At 38.5% G+C, this 25,176-nt stretch overlaps 1 protein-coding gene across 1 annotated transcript; it reads right to left on the bottom strand.

The window, feature by feature from the left end:
* Nucleotides 1-189: 189 nt before the first annotated feature.
* On the bottom strand, nucleotides 190-16,859 carry LOC140925940 (schlafen family member 13-like). The gene is made up of 6 exons (XM_073375765.1): nucleotides 16,818-16,859; nucleotides 13,357-13,465; nucleotides 8,400-9,382; nucleotides 7,739-7,843; nucleotides 4,164-4,908; nucleotides 190-1,819 (listed from the first exon to the last, which is right to left on the bottom strand). Exons 2-6 carry the CDS (start codon nucleotides 13,440-13,442, stop codon nucleotides 916-918), a joined length of 2,823 nt encoding a protein of 940 aa, XP_073231866.1. The 5' UTR covers nucleotides 13,443-13,465; nucleotides 16,818-16,859; the 3' UTR covers nucleotides 190-915.
* Between the last annotated feature and the right edge of the window lie 8,317 nt (nucleotides 16,860-25,176).

Raw genomic sequence — 25,176 nt, 5'->3', positions numbered from 1 at the left:
ACTTTTTTCCGAAATTTCCAGGAGACCTTTTTTAAAAATCGCAATATCTGAGTATTAATATGAAAAACATAACCCCCGAAAATTTTTTGGTTTAATTAGTGGTAGAAAAACTCGAAATATCTTCGACGACTGGAAATTAACTAAAGTAGGGCCGTACAGTGGAGCCAAGTAAAGGTCAAGTGCTAACAATTTCTCAGTTTCTTAGTTTTATTTATTTCATTTATAAATTTTTAACTGTTGTTGCGCTTTCAACTCACTGATAAAAGCGATCTATCTGAACTAAAAGTTCAAAAATCTACGATGTACTTACTAGGCTTTTTAAACCTACCATATCATTATTTACTAACTACTTATATAGACGTAAAAATGTCATACAAAAGATTTTACTTCTCAGCGAATTCAAGTCATAAGTTACACTTTCATTGCTAAATACATTAAGTTCCGATCTGCAGTGAGTTCACCGCACAACATTGTCATCTGTTTTTACATGAAAAAGAAAACGACGCCGGCGTGTTTCTTACCTCGGCCAATAAGAGGGCCCAAATGGCTTGACCATCGGACTCTAAAGAGGGATGGGCGTACAGAGAAATAAAAAATATCTGTATCCTTAAAAGAAAATAAAAAATTCCGTCGTTTTTACTCAAGAAGAGTGGAACAATAGTTTCCTTGTTTCGCGCCGCGGAGACGAGTGTTAAAATGTAAAAACACTTGTTGAGAAAACCTCACTGTAGCTATTCTAAAAAAACCCGCCTCTATCCTATCATACAAGAGTTGTATCACGTTCGTAAGACACGTAGGTAACAATAACTTAATCTGGAACTCAGATTTCACACTGTCTTACGCTCCCATTGGCCGTGGGAGATCTGGGTAAGAGAGTCACATATTCGCGGACTCCTACAAATATTTTCGGGATAGTTACGTACTTGTGCTCTTTCGCTTTTGTCCCCTTTTTTCTTTGGTCAGCAAAACTAGCTTAACCATTGCTCGAGTGGAAGCGCAATAAATAGACGCTTTTGGCCAGGCATATCCAGTGAGCGAGGCAATTATGTCAACGGCAATAACAACTGGCCGATCCAAACCACTGTACTTTCTGAAGGTGCTGACAACAATTTCGTCATCAGCATCATTATTTTCAGCATCCGTGGTTAAACCAAAATGCTCATACAGTTCAAATGTAATATCTCCTGGGATAGCCTGTTGCTTCCCAAACAAAACAGCTATATCGCGTTTCCCGTACCCCTCTTTCAGCAGCGACTTAAGTACTAGAATCAAATAAGCAATTTGTTTTCCCTCTGGGTACTTTACAGAAGAAACTTTTTCTCCGCTAAAATCGTGGCCTATTGTTAGTTGTCTTGTGGCCTCTTCACCAAGACGTCTTTTTGCATAATTGAAGATCTCTATGGAGTTTCGTATGACCTTTTTTAGTCTACGAGAAGGTTGAGGCATAGTTGGTATGCCTGTTGTGAAGGTATGATTGATCTGATTTCTGTCCAAGAAAATCCACAAATAGCCTGGGCCATCATCTTGGCTATTGTTGCAATCTGGATGAAATCCAGCGACTCCACTGGCTTCTTGTTCAGTGTCGGATTCGCTGGAAATCTCCCCATCACTTTCGTTATCACAGGCGGAGTTTGATTCGTGATTAGAGGCACGTTCAAAAACACTCGTATGTTGTCGGACGAGCCCTCTTGCTTTTTCTAGCCAATCTCCCTCTTTACGTCGAAAATTTTGGACCTCATCCAGAATAACGTGCCAGATTTGGGGAAACTCCTCATTCATGAAGGCTTGTCGTGTACGGCACTCACATATGCCAAGTTTCCTACAATAAAGAGGAAGAACAAGTGTATTGTACTAGAAAATAAAAACTCCTTATACGCAAGAATTGTTGCAGCTAAAGCATGCAGTTGCTTACTAACGCAGCAAGTACAGTCGGTTGCATCTTAGCGTGTGCACGTGATGAAAAAGCATGTTCTAATTGGATGCAAACATGACATGTTTTGCCGCTGAAAACTCGAAGTTTGGGATGGCTTTAGACGAATGTTAACGTGCAAAATAGGTGGCTGTCATACTCGTCCCCAAACCAGGTGACCAAAAGAAAGGAAGGGCTCTGAGGACGAGAACAGGTGGCTGTTTGTCGGTTAAAGCACCTTACTTGATTTGTTCTTGCTCAAAAAACAAAAAAAAAAACAGACAAAAACATTCATGGGAAGAATTTTTAGACGTTCCGCAGAATTTCTGGAGCTGCAAACTCCAAAGATTAATTCTTAAAAGAAAGTGTGCTATTCTGGGGTGAAATATTCCTGAAAGTGGAGAAACATTTCTTGCATTTTGGCGTAAACAACTGAAGCCAACAGCAGCTAAAGCTTTTGTATTTCACGTGTGAACGGCTTTTTGACCCAAATAGAGCAATCCGTTACGGTTAAACAAAAGTGACTACTAATTAAGATTAGCGAAACGTGCTGATAAAAAACACATCAACAACTTAAACCGCTCTGGCAGGACAATTTAGCGGCGAAATACCTAATATTTGGCACCCCATTCTCCGCCAGTTAGAACATGTTTTTGTCCTGAGTCCACGCTTTAATAGATGCAAGCGACCAGAGCGACGGTATTTGTTCTTTTTAAAGAGGGATATTGTAGTTCAGAAAACAATGAGTAATAGACCTGTTACGCGGCGGCGATTTTGTCTCAGGAGATTTAAAAAGCTTTGCTTATGCACGGCTAGCCTCGTAGAGAGAACAAGGCTAGCCGCGCAAAAACAAAGCTTTTTAAATCTCCTGAGACAAAATAGCCGCTGCGTGACAAGGGCGTATAGGCCTTATCAAGGTTTTGGAAGCTATCTTGGCGAGTAGGCAACCGTGCGAAAAATTTCAGTGTTTGTATTTAATGTCGAATAATTTCCGTAAAACGGCCGTTCTGAAAAAAAAAAAAGAATTGTAAACCAAAGCTTCACTCCTAACAATTATACTGAAAAACATTGAGGGCATTATATGCAGCTACATGCGCTAGAGCCACTTTTTAAACTTTTCTATACATTTGTCTGTGAACATTTTTCTTCCTGCCGACTAAAATTTCCCGGGAAAAATTGCAGACAAATATATAGAGAATTTAAAGCAAGAGTCTGGGGAATTTTAAGGACGGTAACGATCCCCGATTTGTTAGTAAAATCCTTTTCTGTGTAGCTTTAGTTTACAATTCATATTTTTTCAGAACAGCCGTTTTACGGAAATTATTCGACATTAGATTCTCATACAAACACTGTAATGCATGGTTTAATTTGACCTGTTACTATCCCCCCGAGACAAGTCAAGCCCTTCGGGCCAGGGGTGGGGAATTATTTGAAGCGGTCCTGTCCCGGGGGTAGGGGGGGTGGGGCAAATAAAAAATATCTTTCCTTTGATTTTGCGAAGAACGTGTCATTTTTTGTATTTTCAAGGAAAAACGTAGGAATTTGTCGGAGAGTGGTTGGAGAGGAATAACTTATCAAAAGTCTGTATTTAAGGATATGTTTTAAAATTTAAAACGAATGTGCGTATAATGTGTTATCGAATGGATTTTATTTTCTGGAAAAGAAGGACAGAAATATTTCTTCAGCCTAGCTTTAAATAATGATAAGGAACCTTACATTAAAACGAATACAAAGCTTTTGATATAGAGATGTAAAGATTCGGTCCAGTGTTCTTATGAAGTGTTCTATCATGGAGGCGCTTTTTGAAGATTTTTTCTTCTTCGTTTTCGCTTTTAAATTATTGTTCATGTTTTAACTACATTTATGACCTCAGGAAAACGTTTATAAAAGTTGTGAAAATGTCTCGATTTGCTTTTGTACGGATAAAGGTGTAAAGGTGTGTATGACGTCGATCACGAGCTCGGGGTGGGGAATTGTCTCTTTCTGCGTGCCCGGGGATGGGGAATAGACCCCCAAGAAAGAAAACAATGCAAATCTCCGGGGGTGTGCCCGGGAGGCATGGTTACAAGTCAAATTGAAGCATGCATAATTTCTCACGCGTTTGCCGACTCGTCAAAATGGTTTCCAAAACCGTGATAAGGCTATTTACCGGCAAAAAACGCACGTGCTTTCTGTTTTCTATGCTAGCGCTCCTTTACGTTGCCTCTACAAAACCGCCAGCTAGCAGCTACACAGGCTAATTGAAAAAACATACCTTATTTTGCTAAGTATTCCAAGGTTCTCACAAACGTACAAAATGTTTTTAGGTCTAAGGTGGAGATCGCGCCGAAGGAGCTCTTTGATAAATTCTACGGCTACTACCGTTTTTCCAGTACCCGCTACACCCTGAATCCATAGCTCTTTGTGTTCGTCTATCTCCTCGTACAGCAATTTGAACTGTTCTTTAGTAAGCAGATTAAAAAAGCTTAACCCCTGCTTGCTTGCGAGGAAAGAGGAAACTTGTGCCAGGACTCTTACTAGTGACTGGAGTATTTTGTGGATTTTTGCGCGCGGTGATTTCAAATGGTACTCCTTAGGATATCGATGGTCAGGAGTCAGTTCATAAAGTGGCTCAGTTCCTACTCTGTCGCAAGGAACCACGTGGGAGGTTATGTAAAACTTTTCATAGCAACCGCCATTCATTACTAAAGAATTCTTCACAGCTTTGGCTGTAGCATGGGCATACGCTGAGAACTGATCTTTTGTTCCGCTGTTAATAAGGGTGAAAAGGTGAAGTCCTCCCAACTCTCTATTAAGGAGGAGAAGGTCACAAATAACACCATCTTCTGTACTGTGCTTTTTGTCTCTTTCAACAGAAGACAGCATTGAAGGGGAGGCCACAAGAAGAGCACGATCACGTCCCTTCGAGTTTTGCTCTTGTATCTGTCGTATCACTTGTTGGGCGGTTTCTGGGAGGTTTGCCTCAAAACCTTTAGGCGATATTGGACATCCAGGCTCAACTAAATCAAAGTTGACAAAGAAAAACAAACCGAAAACGTTGTTAAAATGGTATCAGCCTAGAGAAACCTTCACAGCGCTATTCTGGGGTCTATCTTTTCGTCGAGGGTGGAAGGTAACATATTTGCCCCGTTTTAAAATTTCTTTAACTGAAATACAACTAGGTACCTGCGCGTGCCGGAGGGGGGATTTGTAACTCAACTCTCTAAGGAACTGTTTTGTCTTCTTGAGACGATATATACACTTACGCAATTTGTACACAAAAACGAAAGTCAGACAGTACTGCATAAAAAAATTACGGCGAAAAACTTGCCTAAAATGCCTTTAGCCAACTAGCCAAACAAGAATGAAAGCTTTCATATTCATATGCGACAAAAGTGTTTGGTGTATCGAGAACAGTCTGCAAAAAGTAAAATCCTCAAGCTTCGCGATACCTGAAGGTGAATTCCGGTGTAAACCACTAGATCTCCATTAGACACATTAGTTTTGTGAGAGAGAGTTAAAAAGCAATTCTGTTTTGAAGTACATGCATGATTGCCCAAATCAGACGTTTGTATGGTGGGGGGCGGGAAGGAAGTACGAACTTGCCCCTCACCATACAAACGTTTGTAAAATTCCGAAACTTTGCGGAGCTACATGTAAATCTTCATTAGTTTTCAACAAACCACTTTCCAGCTAAGGGTCTATTCTTTGAAATCTATTAGGTTCTATAAAAAACGAGTTGGGATGTCCCTTGCTATTTTGTTTAGTAAAATCCAACTGGTTGTCTATTATCAATGCTGCGTTCTGATTGGTTGAGCTACTATTAGGTTATATGTTATAGCCCTCTATTAAATAGCGAAAAGCGTCGGTTTTGAAAAGCAAAACAATGGCGGATTAAACGCGTTTGCTATCTGAGTTGTCTTGTCTCGATATTTTTGACCAACTAGTTGGATTTTACTAAAACAATTATTCCTCTCGCACTCATGGCCTCTGAGTCAATAGCCCATTTGGCCTTCGGCCTCGTGGGCTATTGACTCGAGGAATAATTGTTAATTAGTACATCTCACCCCTCTTCTCCTCACCCTAAAACATTTGGGGCTATTTTCACGGGGAAAAACGTCTTTGGCCTCGAGAGATTCAGTTAAATTCTGCCTCATTTATATTTTTTTTCCTGTCATTTCATGAAATCTATACATGTGTTTTATATTTTATAAATTACATTTTTTGTATACAAAAAGGGGGGAAGTTTTTACCCTCAACCCTCAACGAAAAGATAGACTGTTTCTTCAGCATGTCCAAGTCACGCAATTATAACTTTTTATTCATTCCCAAGACCTATTTGTAGGATGAATGAATACAAAACAAACCTTCTTTGTTACTCGCTTCTTTTTTATGTTAATTAAATAAACTCAACTAAACAGGGACGGTTGATGACAAAACAAAAAATAAAGTGGCACTTATACAATGTAAGCTGACAGCTGACACTTTTTGGGAGAAGAACCTTTGTACAGTCTATTGATGTTTAACTGTTGCACATGCATTTTTTGTCATTTTCCTATGCAGTCATGCATCCATTAGGAAGTACATGTAACAGGAAATAACAACATAGGCATATGAACTCCCATGGCCCATTATGTCCTGGCCCTAGTGGTTCAAAACGTGGACAGCGCCATCTGCCGGATAAATGTCTATCCAGTGGATAACACAATCGGTCTTCGTAATACTTATCGACTGGATAGTCATTTACCTGATGTAAAGCACCATTCAAAGTTTGAACAACCGCGGCCTGGCCTCACCAGACGTTCTTGGTACCACGGACACCAACCGGAAGTACTTTTGCAGCATGACTTCAAAACGCGAGTTCTCAGGTTGAAACCAGAGGTTCAGAAACATGAGAATGAACACAGTTAAAATTGTTCATATTTGATAACCAGTATAACAGTTTCCAATCCTTGTATGTTCTTTTGTTATGTTAGAACTTTAAAAGCCCAGAAGAATCTTTGAAAGACACTTTCAACTGAATTATTCTGTCCGCGTTCATGATGTTTTCATGTTGGTTTGCTTAATGATTTGCATTTGGCGCGTAAACCGCGTCCCCAATCCAGTTCTGCGCGGCCAGCCATGCCGTTCGTGAATCAAGAACGTCTGGTGCTTAAGTTCCCTATTATCATTTTTATGACACTGTTTGCAATTCAGTAGCATTCCTGGATGGCCTTAGTGTGGATAAGACGGACGTTAACGCGCTCGTACAATCAATTGGGTGTTCTTTACTTTCAATATACAAATATACATGTAAGTATGCTGAATAATGCATAAGGACGCCCAAAAAATGTTATTGAATGTCAATTAAAATGCAAAGATCATTACCGAATCTGATTTATGCACAAATGTTCATTTTATTGTGCTCATGAATGTATCTTTGCGCTATTGGTGGCTGTTTGACGCCAATGATAACGTATTTTCTCATAATGAACAGCAAAATATGTACTTGACCACTGGATAGTGATTTATCCAGTTGATAAGACTACCCAAGGCAACGTTTGAAAAACAGGGGCCAGGCATACATGGGACTCTTTAGTTCACTTAATACAGGTAATTCAAATAGAGGTACACTATACATTTTGTATATCTTCTGTGATTAGCCTGCAAACAAAGATGTAATTTCGGATGTGGTTTCTCTCCACCCAGGTGAAGAGTAACAAAGTAAAATATTCAACAAAGTAATTCTTGGAATATTACATGAGATATGATATCAAAAAAGGTCTACATCTTGCTTTCCAAGCTCTGAAAATAAAACGTTACATTGGATGAGTGGAATTTTCAAAACTGTGCAAACCCTGTGAAAATTACCTGGAAAGAAATCTTTCTGGATCTCTTCAACAGAACCTTGGAGAGTCAGCAAAGGTCCTTTGGAAATGGTCATCATTTTAAATTTTTTCCATACTTCCTTGACACCTAATAATTACATGCATGGCTCAGTCAATTCCAAGCGTGCCCATCTGGCATTTGTCATTTTGTTTAGGAAAAGCTGCAAATGCCCCATTGTGGGGCCGGGCGTTCATACAAAAAACCCCCAGGGTGTGGCTGACAAGATGACAAATGCCAGGGGAGAATAATAATATTGTTTGTAATAAATTGACGATTATTATTGACAAAAATGTCAACAAGATGGAAAAAGATTAGAAGATTGTCCATGTGTTCTTTCAGAAGATTACCATGTTGTCAGGTTGAAGGATAGTCTGGATTAGAGGACATGTGAGTTCACCCATATTTGAAGTGGAAGGAATCAAGGTGCGTGAGAATGGGATGGGTACAAGTGGAGCCTTTCTCGCTCCCGTGCATGCCCATCCCATTCTCCCATTCTTTTACTTTCTCTCTTCCACTTCAAATGCCTGCCACTCACGGACATGCTAATGGAACAACTACTAATAATCACTTTGATCTTGAGAAAGTTGATTTTTACCTTAGGTAAGCTAATCAGTGATGGCCATTATTAACTGAATGTACTCACCTTTACTTTCGCCTTTGCATGTGCTACTTAGCATTCTCTCCTCCCAGTGATTAAAATCAAGGGGGACAATCTTCTCCCTTCCACCACTTCCTGAAGCATTCTGCAGCTCAAAGCTTTTTGGGCATTTTGTGAAAATGCCACCCAGGTTCTGCATCCCAGCTATAAGAATTGCTATCACTGACCTTGATTCTTTAGCTTCAGTGACTGGAAAGAACTTAACATCCCAATGAACCCCCTGCGTGGGTGTAAAGCTCCACGTCTTACTCATCTCTTTGACCATCTCATTCAATCCACTCTCCAAATTTTTTTTCGAACCTGTTTCCATACTTTGGCCACGTACCTCTCCATTGTTTTTAATACCAATGAGAATTACGCCTCCAATTCCATTCCCAAAGGAAGAGATGTGTTTTGCAATCTCATCTTGAGCCTTTTGGTTATTGTTGTGAAAAAGTTCATTTTTTGAAGTGTAGTATTTCAGCTGCACTTGTTTGGATTCATGAAAATTCAGTACCTCCTTGTACATGAATTGGTCAGGAACCAAAGAAATAACGTCTGTTAAAGGAACCTGAGGACTATCTGTTTTCTCTTTAAATGCATCTCTCTTAGACAATAAGTTGCCCACTTTTTGCTTCGAGGGTAGCAACAGTCCTGCATCACCAGGTAAATATAAATTGTAGTCCACTGTGCAAAAATGCTCTGTTGCTCTGATGAAGAGACGAATTGTGTCTCCCTCACGTTTTTGATCAAAGACATCAGCATATGCTGATGGCTGGATCATTAGATTCAGTTTTGGTTGTAATGCTGACCAAAAGGTATCTAGACGATCGTTTAGGTCTTCAGGTTTTAACTTTGAGAAGCCATCGATCTTAATTTCTACCATGCCACCTCCCGAGTTGAGAACCCCGTTTATAGGCTTCACAACAGTTTCAACATCTTGTTTTTTGAGCGTTGTTGTGCAGTATTGCATATTCTCATGAAACTTCCTGAAAAGCAAGTAAGAATTTGGTACACTATATTTAGCATAATATGAATCAAACTAAAAGACTCTTTACGACCAAAAGACTTTGTTGGGCAGACACAAGATTATTTAATACAGGTAAGCCCAGTTAAGTTTAAGTTAAGTTAATTATTGTGTTTAAAACAATAAAAATTATCCACCTTAATATCTGAGAGGTATTTTAAGGTTAAGAGACAACAACAAGAAAAGGCAGTCTGTGAGTGCATGAGACTACTGCCTAAATTAGTTTTCGAAGAAAATGGTATCTTATTTTATGAAATTAAATCCACTCAAAAGCATAACTTAAAACATAGATGAATGTTTTTCTTGATGTTATCAAAAATATTTCAAGAGCAGTAATAGTAAACCAGTGACAATTGGCATGCATTATTCTTTATGAAAAATTGTGAAATTTATATGACTAACATAACTTAACAGATAAGCAACATTCAATAATCAGTTACTAATAATACAAAATAAAAATTATGTTCTAGATATTCATGTCTTTAATCATAAGATATGAATATCAAGACAAAAATATCATCTTATAATATTTTATAAAATAACTAAGATAGTATGCATGTTCTGATTGGTTAAAAACCTATGGATTATTGTGCCGGTAAACTCATAGTTTTTTACTTAAGGTTATTTTATAAAAGCAATAAATTATTATAGACCTCACTTTTATGCATGACTCACACAGTCATCTGGCATTACTCTGGCAGTGTTCATATGGTGTGGTCTACAAAGTGTGGTCTATATTGCTTAATTAAAATACTTTTTTTACTTGATGTTCTAATTAATATTATCAAAAACATTTCTAGAGCTCTAGCAATACTATGACAATTTGCAGTGTTGTTTATCAAAGACTGAAATTTTGAAAAATAATTTAACTTTACAAATAAGCAAACTTCAGTTGTCAGCTAATGTTAATATTCATGTCTTATGCTTTTATAATCAAAGAAAATAGTACACCAGTGACAACTTCCTGTACGAAACGTGCGTCGCTCGTGCAGCATTGCATTAGTAACTTGCAAGGGTTGCAGAATTGGCTAACTAACTGCACTTCAAGCGCTGCTGGAGTTTTGAAAAATGACTGCATGAAGGACATGTGAGCACTACTGGAGTAATGCCAGATGACTGTGTGAGTCATGCATATAAGCAACATACGCTTTTGTGAAGATCGATTATGTAGCAATTACACAACAAGAGAAAATATCGGCCATAAAAATTAATTGTGGCTTGAGAAATCGGGCATGATTTGAGCAGAATGAGTACAACTTACAATTATAAATTTTTTTATAATTATTTTCTTATAAAAGTCAGTGAAAGTTCGGGTAAAAAGTTTTTAGCATTTGCTATAATTTCAGTTAATTCTTACCAAAAACAGCACTAGGAAATCACAAGGGACTACTAGTATTAAACTGCAACAACTGTTCATTTTGAAATCCTTCTAATAGGAGAAACGTTCATTCCAGCTTAATATTCAGAGGCACTGAATGCAGTAATTCAAAATCAAAATGTTTCACGGCCACATCTTTCCTTAACTCAGCATGGGAATGAGAGTAGCTAAATGTCGTGGGTCATGGGTAGAGGTCCAGTGGCTCGTGGGTGTGGGTAAATGTCATGGGTAAAAAAAAGGATAGAAAAAAATAAAATAAAATAAATGAATAGAAAAAAAGTTGCAAAATATTAATTTTATGAAACAGGGTGATTTGAAAACATGACGTGTGTGAGACAAAATGACTACCCGTATTGCTTCAACTGAAAAGACGTTTCAGCGTCGAATGTTGACATCTTTGAGAAAGAACAGTTATATCCCTAGTTTTTCTTTTGCCTGTTTCAGGTGTTTACAAATTAAAGAATACATTATTTCTCTTATTTTGCACCTAAATGCCTTTTTAATGCCCATTTCTACTAATAAGTTATGGATTCGCTTATTTGCTTCGCTGACTGTGGACAAGGGGAATGGGACTGGTGTGTAAGTGGAGATTTATGTTTCACTAATTTTACATTTTTTTCTATTTAATTTGTTAATTTTTTTTCTATACTTTATTTTTATACCCATGACATCTACCCAGGAAGATTTTTAATTCATAAAATTAAAGTTTTACAACTTTTTTCTATTCATTTATTTGTTTTTATTTTCATTTTTTTTCTATACTTTTTTTTACCAACGTCATTTACCCACACGCACAACCCACAACCTCTACCCACTACCCATGACATTTAGCTACTCTCCATGGAGACAAGTCAGGCATGTTCCTCAAACGTGGTTATTCATGAATCAAAGACTGGCAATGGTCACACTATGAAAATGTGAAACCAGCAAGTTTTTCCATTAAGCTTCACTCATTTTATATCATCCTTGCATCGTTTCAAAATCAAGTTCATTCCACTTCTTTGAGCGGGTAAAAACCATGTATTACAGTAAAACATCAGCTAAAAAATCCACATCTTTGACATCTGTTGATGAACAATCCCTTGTGTCGACACTGTAACTTATGTTTGAGACATGAGACAGAGTAAACAGTTCCTTGGTATAAATTGTGGTTCAGGTGTATACTTGGTTTAAATTTTATTTTCTTTTGTTTATATCTATCTTATTATCATACATTATTATACCGAAAAACAATAGAGAATAAAATTTACACCAAGGAATAAATTGAACCACAACATAACATGGTATACAAATATTAATCATATGTTGTTACAAATCTTTCTTCCAGTTGAACTTCAGGTGCTTTTGTGCTTGAAAATATAAAAAAGGCGCCTAGTTTCCAACGGCTTTTGTGTAATACGAGCAATTATTGAACATGAGCATAGCTACCGTATGTTTTTATGTTTGAGCAATGATCTATCTGCGTAAACAATAAGCAAGGTTCACATTTCACTGGGATCATTCTCTGCATTATGGACTGTTTTCTCTGTTCGGTTTCTTTACCTGCGTACAAATCCACCTTTTTCAAACATCGACAAACTATACATTAAATGTTCATCAACTGATTGCTGATTTTTTCGTAAGCAGACGTGAAACAGCATAAGGGAAATGACAGTTGAATCAGTTGGAGTGCAGTAGATGCTTAGATCGCTCAATTCACGCTGTAGAAACCAATGGCCTAAATCACGACAGAAATTTTGTGCTGCAATTACCAGGCGAAAAATTTCTACGGTGAGTTCTCACTTTCATTGCAATATAAAATATTATAAACAGACTTTTATACCAAAATTTTTCCTTTTATTTTAAAGCTGTTGGTCAATACATATAGCTTCCATTTTCTCTGCAAAATACTTGTGCCATTGAAATGCATCACCAGAGACATTTTTTTTTAACCACTTTTCTTCAACCAGACCAAGATAGTGGGCTTCCTGTGCAAGTTATGGACTTACGGGCTATGCCTTCCTTAAAGGGAGGCAGTAGCCACAAAAACCTGAGAGGGGCTAACAAGCTGCAAGGGCTGCAACCTAATACAACTCGTTATCACAAGAACTGAGTAAAATACTTGGAGGCTATTGCTTGAAACAAGATTAAATTCTGATACCAGCTTTTCAGGTATTAGGTGTCTTAAAAGAGCCCTAAGCACATTGTCAGCTTTTAACAAAGAAGTCCGCCAGCTAAGATTTTAGCTAATTCTCAATAATATCTATATAATTGTGTAGTTAGGTTTTTTGTTGTGAATAGCTATATCACGTAATTTTAGACTTTATATATAAATAAGCTTTCTAAATCAGTTTTCAGATTTCCCTTTACTTCCCTCATATTTTATTTATTTGCAAAAAACAGTTTTTCTTCTTGACTTATTTGCATATTTACTTTTTCCTAGAGGTCTAACCAACCTCATCAAACCCGAGATTAAATAAAGCTTCATTCATTCTCATTGTTTATATTAAACCCTTTTAAGGGATTTCAGTTCAGGTTTCCAAAATATTGTGAATCCATCAAAAAATGCTTTTACCTACCTGTTGCTGACGTTACTGACATCAGGATGTTCTTCAGCACTCTGGGGGGAGGCATCATCAACAGCCATTGGCTCTATACCTTCCATTTTCAAAGCAATTTAGGTTAACTCTAAAAAAAAACATTTTGCAAAATGTTTTGTTAGTAGTAGAAGGCAGAGCTGTAAAGCCAGTCAAACCTACAGTGAAACCTCTATCAAGCGGACACCCTCTATTATGTAGACACTAAGCCGGGCCCTGAAATTAACATGTTATATTTCCCTTTATAATGAATCCCTCTATCAAGTGGATGTGGATCTAACAAAATAAATTGTGTTTGGCTAATTTCTATTAAGCAGACACCAGACTGAATTGACAATAGTAGTATTGGATTACATCCTTGAAATATGTACTGTAGTCGATTAGTTTAAGATAAATCAATACATTTAGCTGTCAACAAACTGCAGATTAGGACGATATCCAGCCTAAGAAAATTTGTCATCCACTGCCAAAGTTCACCCAAAAGTCTTGCACAAAGTACAACACAGCTATTCACAATCGAATTCTTCTCTGGCTAATTTTTAACAACATGGAACTTTATCACAGTATAGAATAACCAAGGCATTGAATGTTAAACATAAACAAACATTGCACAATTTTTATAAACCTCTGTTATGTGGACACTTGGGAAGGTCCAGAAGGTGTACGCTTAATAGAGGTTTCATTGTACTTAATTTTGTTGACAGCAACATGACAATAGCTATAGCAAGGGAATAAAGGGTGTCAGCTGATCTAAACACGACAACTAAAACTCCAAAAAGATTAAGTTTAGTTTAAAAATGCTTTTTACCACTGTACAAATATACACTACAACTAATAATGACAATCATCATCTTAAAAAAAAACCTATATATACAGTACGTAAAGGAAAGCAATAGGAGGAAACTGAATTCCCATTTAAAGAACTGCCCTCCAAACCTAAGAGACAATTAAAAATAGAATATCTAATATATAACTGTATGTCATCACAGCTGTGTGTAAGAAAAAAAGAGAAACTAGAGGAACTACTTAAATAATATTTTGAACAAAAAAATCCAAATATGAGTGAGAAATAACAAAGTACATGACTTATTACAAAGATAATTAAGTAATCAAGTTTTCAAACTAGGAGCTGACATGACAGAGTTAGGTAAAGAGTTTGGGTGTCTTGTTTCTCTCTGTAAAGGCTGGATTAGATGTCAATTGCTCGTAAAGTTGTTCTTTGGGTGATGCAATGTCGGGGCTACCTTGCAGCTGAACAAAAGGCAGAATTTTTTTCACACTTTATTGTTTTGAAGTAAAGCCGACTTCCGTTCAGCAAATTTAACCTCCTAGGTAATTTTTTTCAATGAGATTGTGACGGTAGCCACCAGTACGAACGCTTGTGAGTTAACTGAGTAGTTCTTTCTAAAACTGTAAGGTCTTCACCTTTCATGAGACCTTTCTGATCTTTTCTGGAGCTAAGTCAAGTGCAAAATTTCTCAAGGTCCAAAGTGGACTTCCCAGATCTGTAAGTCTGCTGTGATTGGTCGATATTTTTTTCCACTCAAATCAGAAGAGGTTAGTGGGGCAGAATGAGCGAGAACGCCTAAGAACATCTGCGTGGGAGGCTATTGGTCAAATGGCCTTGACTAAAATTAAATGTATCCTGATCGTGATACATTTGAGAAATAATGTACTGTAAAATGATCGAATAAGCACCACACTTTTACTGAAAATAATTCAATAAGTGCCGCTCTGGAATAAGGGCTGCGGTGCTAATTTTAGTAGTTACAAATAAACGTTCCACCATTATTTCCGCGCTTGATATAAAGAGATGTCACAATCATATTGCTTGATGATAAGACCACGATCGAAAATGCAACTCGTGAATTCTAAAGTTTAGGGAAACTCTTGAAACCGGGTTCTCATATAACAGTTTGAGGTGTACATATTATTTGTCCTTTTTCTTGCACAACTCTGAGTTCTCTCTTTATTCCCCTCAAAGTTTTACTCATTGTTGAAATAAACACAACTCTCAAATAAGCGCTGCTCCCAAATTAGCACCAAACCTTTAACATGGAAAATGAAATCACACCGTGGCACTTAATCATTTACAGTACCCCACTTGGGATACATTACAGCATGTGATCAAAGCATGGTGGAAAGTGGCATGACAGAAGGCGGGAAAAACACTGCCAGTTTTCATTTACATGAATGAACACAACAACACAAATATGAAACCTCAAGCTAAAAAGCAATGATTTTCAAAGTTATCCCAGAAGAGAAACAGCAGCTAGTGAAGGAAAAAGATGCAGATAGCATTACATAGGAAAAGCACTTGTAAATCATGCTTTCATTCACTGGTTTTGAGAATTAAATTTGTGTTTGTATACCAGTAAGTACAGAGACGACCATTTTGATTCGCTCCAGTTATTGTTTTGTTGCTGTAGAAGTGAAATCTAGAAACATATAACAAAACACTTAACTTAGGTCCCTTGGCAAACCAGTTAGTTTTGTTTTCCCTCTAGTCGTGATGTAACAAAACTAACTGTTTCCCTCAGGATATGACATTACATGTAAGTGTATTTCAAAATACACTTAACTGCAACACTGCAGCTTTGTCTTCTCACTAACTTTATGTACCTCATGACTGACTTTTGTTTTACAATAAGTTACATAATTGCAACATTGTTTTTCTAAATAGTTTTGGTCCACTGGGTACAACGGTTGAAATGGGTAGAACGTTATGCATGTTCTGATGCAGCGCCAAAATTTTTTTCTTCCTGTATTGTACTGACAAAAAACGATGATCGTGACATATTTAAGAAAGAAAGACATGAGTTTTAAAATTTGGAACACACTATTGAGATTTTAAAAGTTCGGATGACGTATTAGAAAACGATAACCCTTTATAAATAGTTTTCGCTCAATTTTAAGACTTAAGATCAGTTATTAATTAAATGCACAGCATATGGATAAGGATCGGAAGATGTATTATCTCTTTGCTGAGCTTTTGGCAGCAACGCGTTTCAATCGAACTGTCGACCGAAAGTCAATTTGCCCCTCGATCGAATTAAAGTAAACTCTGACCCTCCGATCGAATCATCAAAACAAATACTATAGAGATAACAAAATACATAACTAACCTCGGTGTGGATATTAAAGAACGACGGCGATCATGAAGATGCAACTCAACTTAAGTAAGCTTTATAATATTTGTAACCTTCGCGCTTGCTACGAGAGGTCATTTTTGAGGGAGCTGATCAAAAAAAGAAGGAGGTTGTAATTGCGTTTGAAACACCAATTTATCCCTTGCACTTTGATTTACGGTCGATCGAACGTTCCATTTCAGTCCTATTCTATAATTCCGAGCTGTCCACTAACATACTTAGAACAAACACAACTAAAATACTGCAAAAATGTAACTGCCCAATTGAAACAAAAACAAATTGCAATGATCTCACCTTAAACCCCCACAATTTCACGTAAGTTTAACGGCAAAGAAATCCAACATGGCTCCCCGTTTCTTCGAAAAGCCCGCGTTTAGAGCGCAACTTGGCGCGCATGGCGCTTGATGACGTCAGCCCTCTTCTAGTCGGTCCCTTTTTCCCGGAAGGCACAAGGTCCAGAGGAGTTTCGTGTGAATGAATTACTTAGTTAAAGGGCGCGATCCATTCAACCAAACTTACCAGAAATTTCGGTCCAAAACTCAATGGATCGGTTCGGTCCAACCGGAAAAGTTTCGAAAAAAACGGGTCCACCTTTTGAGGTGGTCCTCTTTTCCCGGTCGGACCGGTTGGAATTTTGGTTGAATGGATCGCGCCCAAAGTCTCATCTTGAAAAATGTCTATACCTGTCGCTTAGCACGATTAATAAGCCCAATGGGATCTTCATAAATCTACTGTAAACGATTATTTAATATCTGACCCCAGGAGGGAGTCATAAACTCGTCAGCGCGGCTGTCCGATGTGTCTGGCCATCGTGACGTCACAGCTAAGTGAAGCGTGCGTCGAGAAGATTTTCGTAAATGGCGGTGTTTTCGATTTCTGTGTTGTCATCTTCAAAACGTTTTTTTGCCATTTGGAAAGCGCCAAGATGAGTTTCATTTGATCGAGGAGGTTCTTCATCTTATTTTCCAACTGCAGAGGTACGTGGATTTTCATAATTGCTTCAAAATCTCGCAAAAAAACTTTTTGAACGTTTGTAGCGAATCTTCTCCCTTCGCATTTTGTGTATGGGCGAAACCTCATGCCGCATGCAAATTTTGCCGATATTTCTTGATGGGAAGCATGGGACATCTTGTAACTTGATCCTAGAATAGTTCTTGTCCAACAAAATGTGTATGGCGTGAATTTAATATCGATGAACACCTCATAAAAATGATCAGTCGATCTATTTTTCGTGCTGGATACCAAACATCAGTGCGTGTAGAACAACTTGAAGTATATTTATCTTACTAATTCAGTACCGGCAGTCAAAATTGCTTTTCATTTATAGCTTTCAGCAAACTTTAAAGCAGCTTAGGTTTCTTTGCAGAAGGTATGTCGTCTGTCATTCCGATTTTGCGTTTCGAAGGAGTGGTGTTGGGGCTTTGTTGTGTTGTGGGACTTTTACTAGTAGTCAAGGAACCGAGTATACATTGTTCATTTTCAAGGAGTTTGGCTCTCAGCTCCTGGTTTGAAGAACTTGCATTGACAGCTATAGAGCAGGACTTGAAAATGTTAATGTAATTCTGCTTTACTTGCTTGGCATTAGGAGTGATGTTACTTTGGAAGGCCACGGACATGATGTTCTTTAATGATGATGAGTGATCTTTCGAGCATGATGTCGTCGTGTTAACTTGTGACCTTTCGAACACTAACATGTACATGTATGATGCCGTTTTTACTTGGGGATGTTTTCCAACGTATTCAGCTTTGCCATTGTTCCACATATCATTGTACAAGTACCATCCCTCTCTGTACCATCCCAGGTATGCAAGTTCTTTGCTCTTCTTTCTATGAATCCAATTTATGTATAAGGGATTGGTTTATTTTACTCAGTATTAAAAGGTAGCTTGCGTCAAAAGTGGCGTCAGTCCATTTGGTTAATTACGCATCGCTACTTTTTTTTTTACAATTTTTAGGCGTTTAAAGAGCCATCAAACGGCTTTCATCTGCTATACATTACCGATTCCTGTTGTTTTATTCTCACTGACTCCAATTTTTTTTCGTAGATATCTTTTTTGGTTTAATTAGGTGGTGTTTCCCTTCTCTTTTTCTCGGCCGTCACGCAATGCACCTCCAGAAAGCAGTGTTTAAAGCCACTGATCATTTTTAAGAAATGGTTACAAGAAAGAATTTTTGTAAAATTGGAAAGAGTTTATACCCCCAAGTGTTATGTTTTTGTCGCTAAGTGAGATATTTCAGGGATCGTGAGATATGGGTCGTGAAAGGTGAACTTCATCTTGATTTGTGTCGATCGACCGAAGCGACCATGTACTCGTTTCAGTCCTACCACCGATTGGTTTTTTTATTTTGGGGACAAAAAGCTATCGAGAATACTTCTTAATAAGGAGACCGGGACATACCTTTCGATTTGTCATTGCTTCACTCTGTTGATTTACGAGAAATTAATCTGTAAGTAATGGGGAGGTAGCCATTTGTTTACCTTTTACCTTACTTCCCGGGCCGGCTTGAACGTGACGTCACGATGGCCCGACACATCGGATTTTCATTCGCCAATATCTCCTCTAGTGCCCAGGCCTAAGTTTATGACTCCCGACCCGGATCGACTTTTGAAAATCAGCAACCGCAAGCCTAGACTGTTCACAGTCCCCTATTTTTTCGTGAGATCGTTTGGATATACCGCGTCTTACCGCCACGGCTATCTTGATTTTCTTACGGAAAAATAGAGGACTGTGAACAGTCTACCGCAAGCCATATCCTCGCTGGCGCACGGCACGTCGCCCGAAGGGCGACCGAGGCACGAAGTGCCGAGTAAAATACTGTAAGCCGATCTTCCGAGCCCTCAGTCTCTTGGTTTGCGGTCTATAGAATGTGTAACGAAACTGTAACGCGATCAAAATAACCCATTTTTTCAGAGGTTTTCGACGGGTTCTGATGTTCTAACGACAAACACATCTCCTCTGGCCCCTGTGAGAAGGCACTAGATAACATCGACCTAAACCAGATCAGTCATCGATTTGTCAGCGGTGTCTTAAAAAATGACTGAAATGATCCCGTCGACTTCCGCTCACTTGATCGATCGTAGTTGAGTTAGTTTGAGTTATAAAACGGTCAATACTGTTCTTTTACAGTTGATATCACTAAAAAAAATGTTAAATCTGTAATAGACTCAGCTGTACTGCATTGAACGAATCGGCTTATGGTCGTCTCAAGAAACTCTGGTCACGGTCGATGTTATTTAGTTTCAACACGTCACGAAATCCTATCTAACATCGACCGAAACCTAACCGGAACTCGGCTGCGGCTACGAAGAATAAATCCCGCGAGAGTGCAATCCCATCCCAGTTTTACTGCTGTCATTTGAGTCTCAAACAGTAGTTTTCCAGCTTTTCGACTTTCACCTAAGAAAGTTTAAGAAGTTCATAATAAAAAAGTTCTACAACCTGACAATGGCTAGTTGTTGGAGATTCACCAAGAGGACAATTGGGCCCGGGAATTGGGCAGGCACGGATCCACACCGTTTTCCACCGTTTTACCCAAATCGGTCGGATTTTTCATACTACAAAATGGAAACTGGCCTTGATGAAATAATCCGGCGATTTGCAAGGCTTCATCTGAGGAGAATGGAACTGGCCAATATCCAGACCCCCATGGAAAGGGGACTTTAGGGCCGGAGTTAAAATCCACCAAAATTCCCTGGAATTGGCAATTTTAGATGCATTTTACGGCTTTAAAAAGGTTTGGTTTTTTCATTGCTCTCCCCCACACAGTTTCCAATCAGAAAAATATAGATTAACTTGGGATGGAAGGTGTAAAAAATTCAGCGTCCTTTTGAGCTTAACTCAAGCCCAGAGGGGGTACTCCGGATTTCAAGTGACAGGGATGATCGACGGGGGGGGGGGGGGGGGGGGGCAAAAATCAAAACCCAAAAAAATCCCTCGGGCTTAAAAAAAAAACAAAAACAAAAAAAACAAAAAAATCACTGGACCAAAATTTATCCCCCAAAAAATCCCATGCCGAATTTCCGAGCCATAATGAAAATTTCCAGGAAGCATAAAATGATATAACACGAAAAATAGAAAGATTAGGCCCGTTTCAAGTCGTGCTACTGCCGTGCCGAACTCAATTGATCGAATTAAATTCGGCAGTAGCTCGACTTGGTTTCAAACGCCGTGCTACCGCCGTGCCGAATTCAATTCATGAATTATAGACACATTAGAATATATTTAAAAGTTTGGTAAACCGTTTCTTTATTTTTTGTGTTTTGTTTTTGGCAACAGCCGTTCCATTCGACTGTCATTGTGTGAATTAAATTCCGCGACGTCTGAAACCAAGTCGTGCTTATAATGTCGTGCTGCAGTCGAGCTACAGTCGAGCCAGCTTAGCGCGGCAGTAGCTCGACGTTTAAAACAGGCCTTAATTCTGAATACCCCCAAAATCCCTACTCATAGCCAAATTCTTTGTATCGCGTGAGGGTTTTGAAAACTTCAAAGGAATTTTGGGTTTTTCTGTTCCGTCAATTATCTAGCGGACCTCTTGGGAAACACATCTTTACCTGTGATTGGTCAATTCGGGTTCGGGTTAGGGTTAGGGTTAGGGTTAGAGTTAAAATAAAATGAAATAAAATAAACTAGAAAACTATTTACATTTCAATGATAAAATAACGAATTTCTATGAATAACAATGATAGTAATAGGACGTTAATTTTAAAGACTATTTACATTTCAATAATAAAAAACTATCTATGAATTAAAAAGATATTTAAAAATTCTCTTTTTAAAAGCGTTAAAACTTCCAATGTCTCTTATATCTTTAGCTATACTGTTATAAAGTTTTGCTCCACGGTAGCTGAAAGTCTTTTGGCCAGTGGCCACCCTATACCGAGGCAACGTAAGGTCTTTGTTCTGTCTTGTGACTCTTTGCTGAGTTTTTGCGCGATATTGGAAGCGTCTGTGGAGGTAACCAGGTGTTAGGTTCTTTAAGCATTTGTACACCATCACTAGGTCGTTAAAAAGCAGTTTATCCCTTACGTTAAGCCATTTAAGGGACTTCAGGGCTTCTGAAACATGATCGTATTTTCTTAAACCAGCTAAGGGAGGGGGTTGGGGAGGGATAGAAAGGGCGTTAACTCTCTCAGGAGGCGGTTCCTGTCTCCCTTTCACGTTTTCTCCTATTCTCCTCTACCGTTTTGCCTGTACCTGTTGCGGAGGTCAAACCACAAACACTATCATAATCATTGAGACTGTTCATTGGCTAATCTTTCTTGGTATCATCTAACAGTATCCCCTGCAGAATCAAAAGTTGAGTCCAATAATTTACAGAGAGGAGAGCCCATTTGCAAAACTACGTGGTCGAGACATGTGGGCACTACCACGAAGCTTCAGTTTGTTTTGAATATAAAAAGAAATCCCTACTTAAATCAAGCTACGCAAAAAAATACTTGCGAAATTTTCCTACCCCAAAAAATCTCGGAATCAATAATTGTAAACCAAAAGTAGGCCTTCGAGTCACGTCCCTTGAAATCAAGAGAACTCCCCGCCCCCCCTCCTCCCTTGGGATTTTTATGATGGATAGGTGAACGCAAATGATTGTCTTGGTTTTACAATAAGGTTAGGGGATGATAAGGATGATATTGCTCATTGCAACATTTTTCAACTACACACGGGTGAATTCTGTCGTTTTGAGATTGCCTTATTATCACTTACTTTCGCGCGACTTTGATTTCGCGAATTTATGGTAGAAATATTTCGCCGGGCTTAAATTTCGCGATTTTGACGAATCACTGTTTTTAAGGGTAATTAAATTTCACGAATCAAGTACACTGGTGCTCGTTTCTTAAACTTCCATTACTGAATTCTATTTAACCATAACGGAATTTATTATATCTCTTACTTAGTACGCGCGCTGTGATTGGTCAATTTTACGGGCCGTATTCTACTGTACGGCCCGCTAAATTTTAAAGTTTCTTTCCCGCGCGCCCAATTCATAACCTCAGAGATACAACAAATATCTTACTAACCTTGTTTTTCTCGGTCCCTACTGTAGATTATGGATCCTAGTTTTTTTTCCGTTAATTTAAGTAATTTATAGCCCGCGCGCTTCGCGCCTGGGCCATAAATCAACCGGAAATGATCTCCTGAGTACGGACCGAGAAAAACGAGGTTAGTAAGAGGTATAGAGGTAGGTAGTTAGGTACAGAGGTATATAAGCAACCGAGGAACTAACAAAACTCGATTGCGCTGCCAATTAGCTTTTATATATATAGATAAGGATCGCCACAGTATGTCTTCAAATGGATCTTCAGGCGATAAGGTTGTCTCCCCTTGAAAAGTCTAAACAATAAGAACAAGTTCAGATATCTTGCCGCTTTGCTCCATCCTTTTGCAATTTACCGCTTTTCCACTCCCGCTAACTCGAACCAATTTTCGTTTCCGCTCAGGTCATTTTCTATATAATTTTACCCTCGATAACTTAGCCTGTTCCAAGCGTTCAGATAGTGGAGAGCGGTGCGAAGTAAAGAAAGCGATGAAAAGTAGAGGGGGACTGGAGAGAGAGGTGCGAGAGAGGGAAGCTCTCCCACCTCTCCTCCTCCCTCGCTTTTATTTTTTCGCGCTCCTTTTTACTTCGCACCGCTCCCCCACTACCTGAACGCCTGGAACAGGCTATCGACAACTCGAACCATGTTTTAAGCCCTTAAAAAGTCGGGAAAAAACCGTATACTGGCGTCCGAAACATTGAATTTTGGATTTTCTTATTGACGTGTTTTACGATTATAGTTTACTAGTGGAAGCTGATGTTGATTGTCACAGGCTAACGCGAAGCAGCTTTTCTTCTCAAAACAGTAAAACGCATGCTCTATTTAGACTATCTTTTGTTACGTTACGTTCTGATTTATAATCTAGAAGTATCTTTTAATTTTCACTTGACATTTCTTTAATTAAATGTGATTAAAATATTCACTGTGCAGTAAAAACTGTTTTTTACCTTACTCTCGGCTATTTTCTTCGAACTCCCGATAACTCGAACCTTTTTTCGATTTCCCTTGAAGGTTCGAGTTATCGGGAGTCGACTGTATGCCTAAAAACGAGTCAAATCTTATATTGAACACAAAACAGCTACGGATTTGCGTAACCGCTGCAAACCCATGGTTATACGTCCATTCATGAAACAGGTGGAGAAATATTATGTAAAGTGTGACATATCTTAGGCTCGATTTCCACCGTCTTCCCGGTCACGGTCCGGATGAGTGTGGGCTCATTTTCCCGAACAGCGGCTGGTAATCGAGCCTAGACATATCTGTAAGGGCGGTTTTGGGGTCCACCGTTTTAGCTAAGTACTCTTAGCAGATGAAAAACTTAAATGACTGTTTTTATAAAGGTCAATATATTTCGCGTCTTTAACTTTCGTGGCACCTTTTTTTCGCGAAAATCAGTGATAATAACGTAAATGAAATGATAGAGTGGGAGAAAATCGCACACAAGGGCTGTAATGACCGAAAACTCACACATTCGTTCTTGATTCTCCAGGCAAATACAAACAGAACAAAACAAAAAATAAGACATAAAACTGCCGCCCTTCGAAAAGGGTGAAAACAGTATCATTAAGAGAGAATAACGCCATTCTTTCTTCAGTATCTCCCACAGAATCAAAAGTGAGTCTAACAAATTTACAGAGAGGAGAGCCCACGGGGAGATTGTGTTTAAGTGTCCGGGTTCAAGGCTTGCCAACACTTTGTTTCTTAGACAAGAAACTACACTCCACGTTTATTTGTCTCTCTTCATCCAGGGTTTGATGAATAGGTACCGGTTACTTACTGCTAGGGACCCCACGATGGACTAGCCCTATCCCCTAGGGGGGGGGGGTACTTAATAAAGTTTTACACAGGTAGGCTCCACCCCGAAGTCCGACCTTATACCCTTTCTAACTATACACCATTTTTGAACTTTGGCCCTTTTATGAGGCCGGTCGTTTCGATACCAACTCAAGAGGTAAAATTCACAAAAAATTTGCCATCACTTCAAGTATAGTTTGAGCGAAAACAAGAACAATTCTTTGGGTAATATTCATCCGGTGACTTGTACCGAAACGTCTTTTCCGAAGAAACGACCGTAAACTTACCGAAATGACGTCCCTACATATTTTACGCCCTTCAACAAGTGAAACTCCTACCCTTTCATACACCTAGAGCCTGAAAAAGATACCCCTTCCGTACGGGGCCATTAGAGGAAGTATCCTCCAGGGTCATATTCAGGGCATATTCTTGGGTGCTTCATGCTACAGAAACCGGGTTAAGATCTGCTTTGGTTCTTCTGCACCGTTCCGTACCTTACCTAGCAAAAAAACTATTTGTTGAAATTTCAATTCTCTTAGTTAAACTGGATTTTATTTCAATTTTTTTATTTCCAAAAAGAAACAAAATGTTAGTGGTCAAGAACAAAAGCATCTTTCTCCACTGAAAACTTAACTCTATTTTCATGTAAATTATTCGAGAAAAGATTCTATTGGTTTGACTCCCAACATGGCCGCCTTGTCAAATGGTTGCAAACCAAGAATTCCTACACGCAACTACTAATTTTTCCTTAGATATATTTATTAATCAACTTATAAAAAAGGTTTTTAAAAGACCACCTTATATCTGACTAGCTACTAGTATAAA

This window comes from Porites lutea, chromosome 2, assembly GCF_958299795.1.
Source record: "Porites lutea chromosome 2, jaPorLute2.1, whole genome shotgun sequence".
Classification (NCBI taxonomy): Eukaryota; Metazoa; Cnidaria; class Anthozoa; order Scleractinia; family Poritidae; genus Porites; species Porites lutea.
Note: the sequence above shows the minus strand (reverse complement) of the source record. Positions and strands in the feature narration are given on the sequence as shown.

Coding starts and splice junctions, on each gene's coding strand:
- LOC140925940 (XM_073375765.1), bottom strand. CDS start 13,442: ATGGAAGGTATAGAGCCAATGGCTGTTGATGATGCCTCCCCCCAGAGT. Junction 9,383..13,356: donor GTCAGTAACGTCAGCAACAG/GTAGGTAAAAGC, acceptor CTTGCTTTTCAG/GAAGTTTCATGAGAATATGC. Junction 4,909..7,738: donor CCAGAAAGATTTCTTTCCAG/GTAATTTTCACA, acceptor ACTTTGATTTAG/TTGAGCCTGGATGTCCAATA.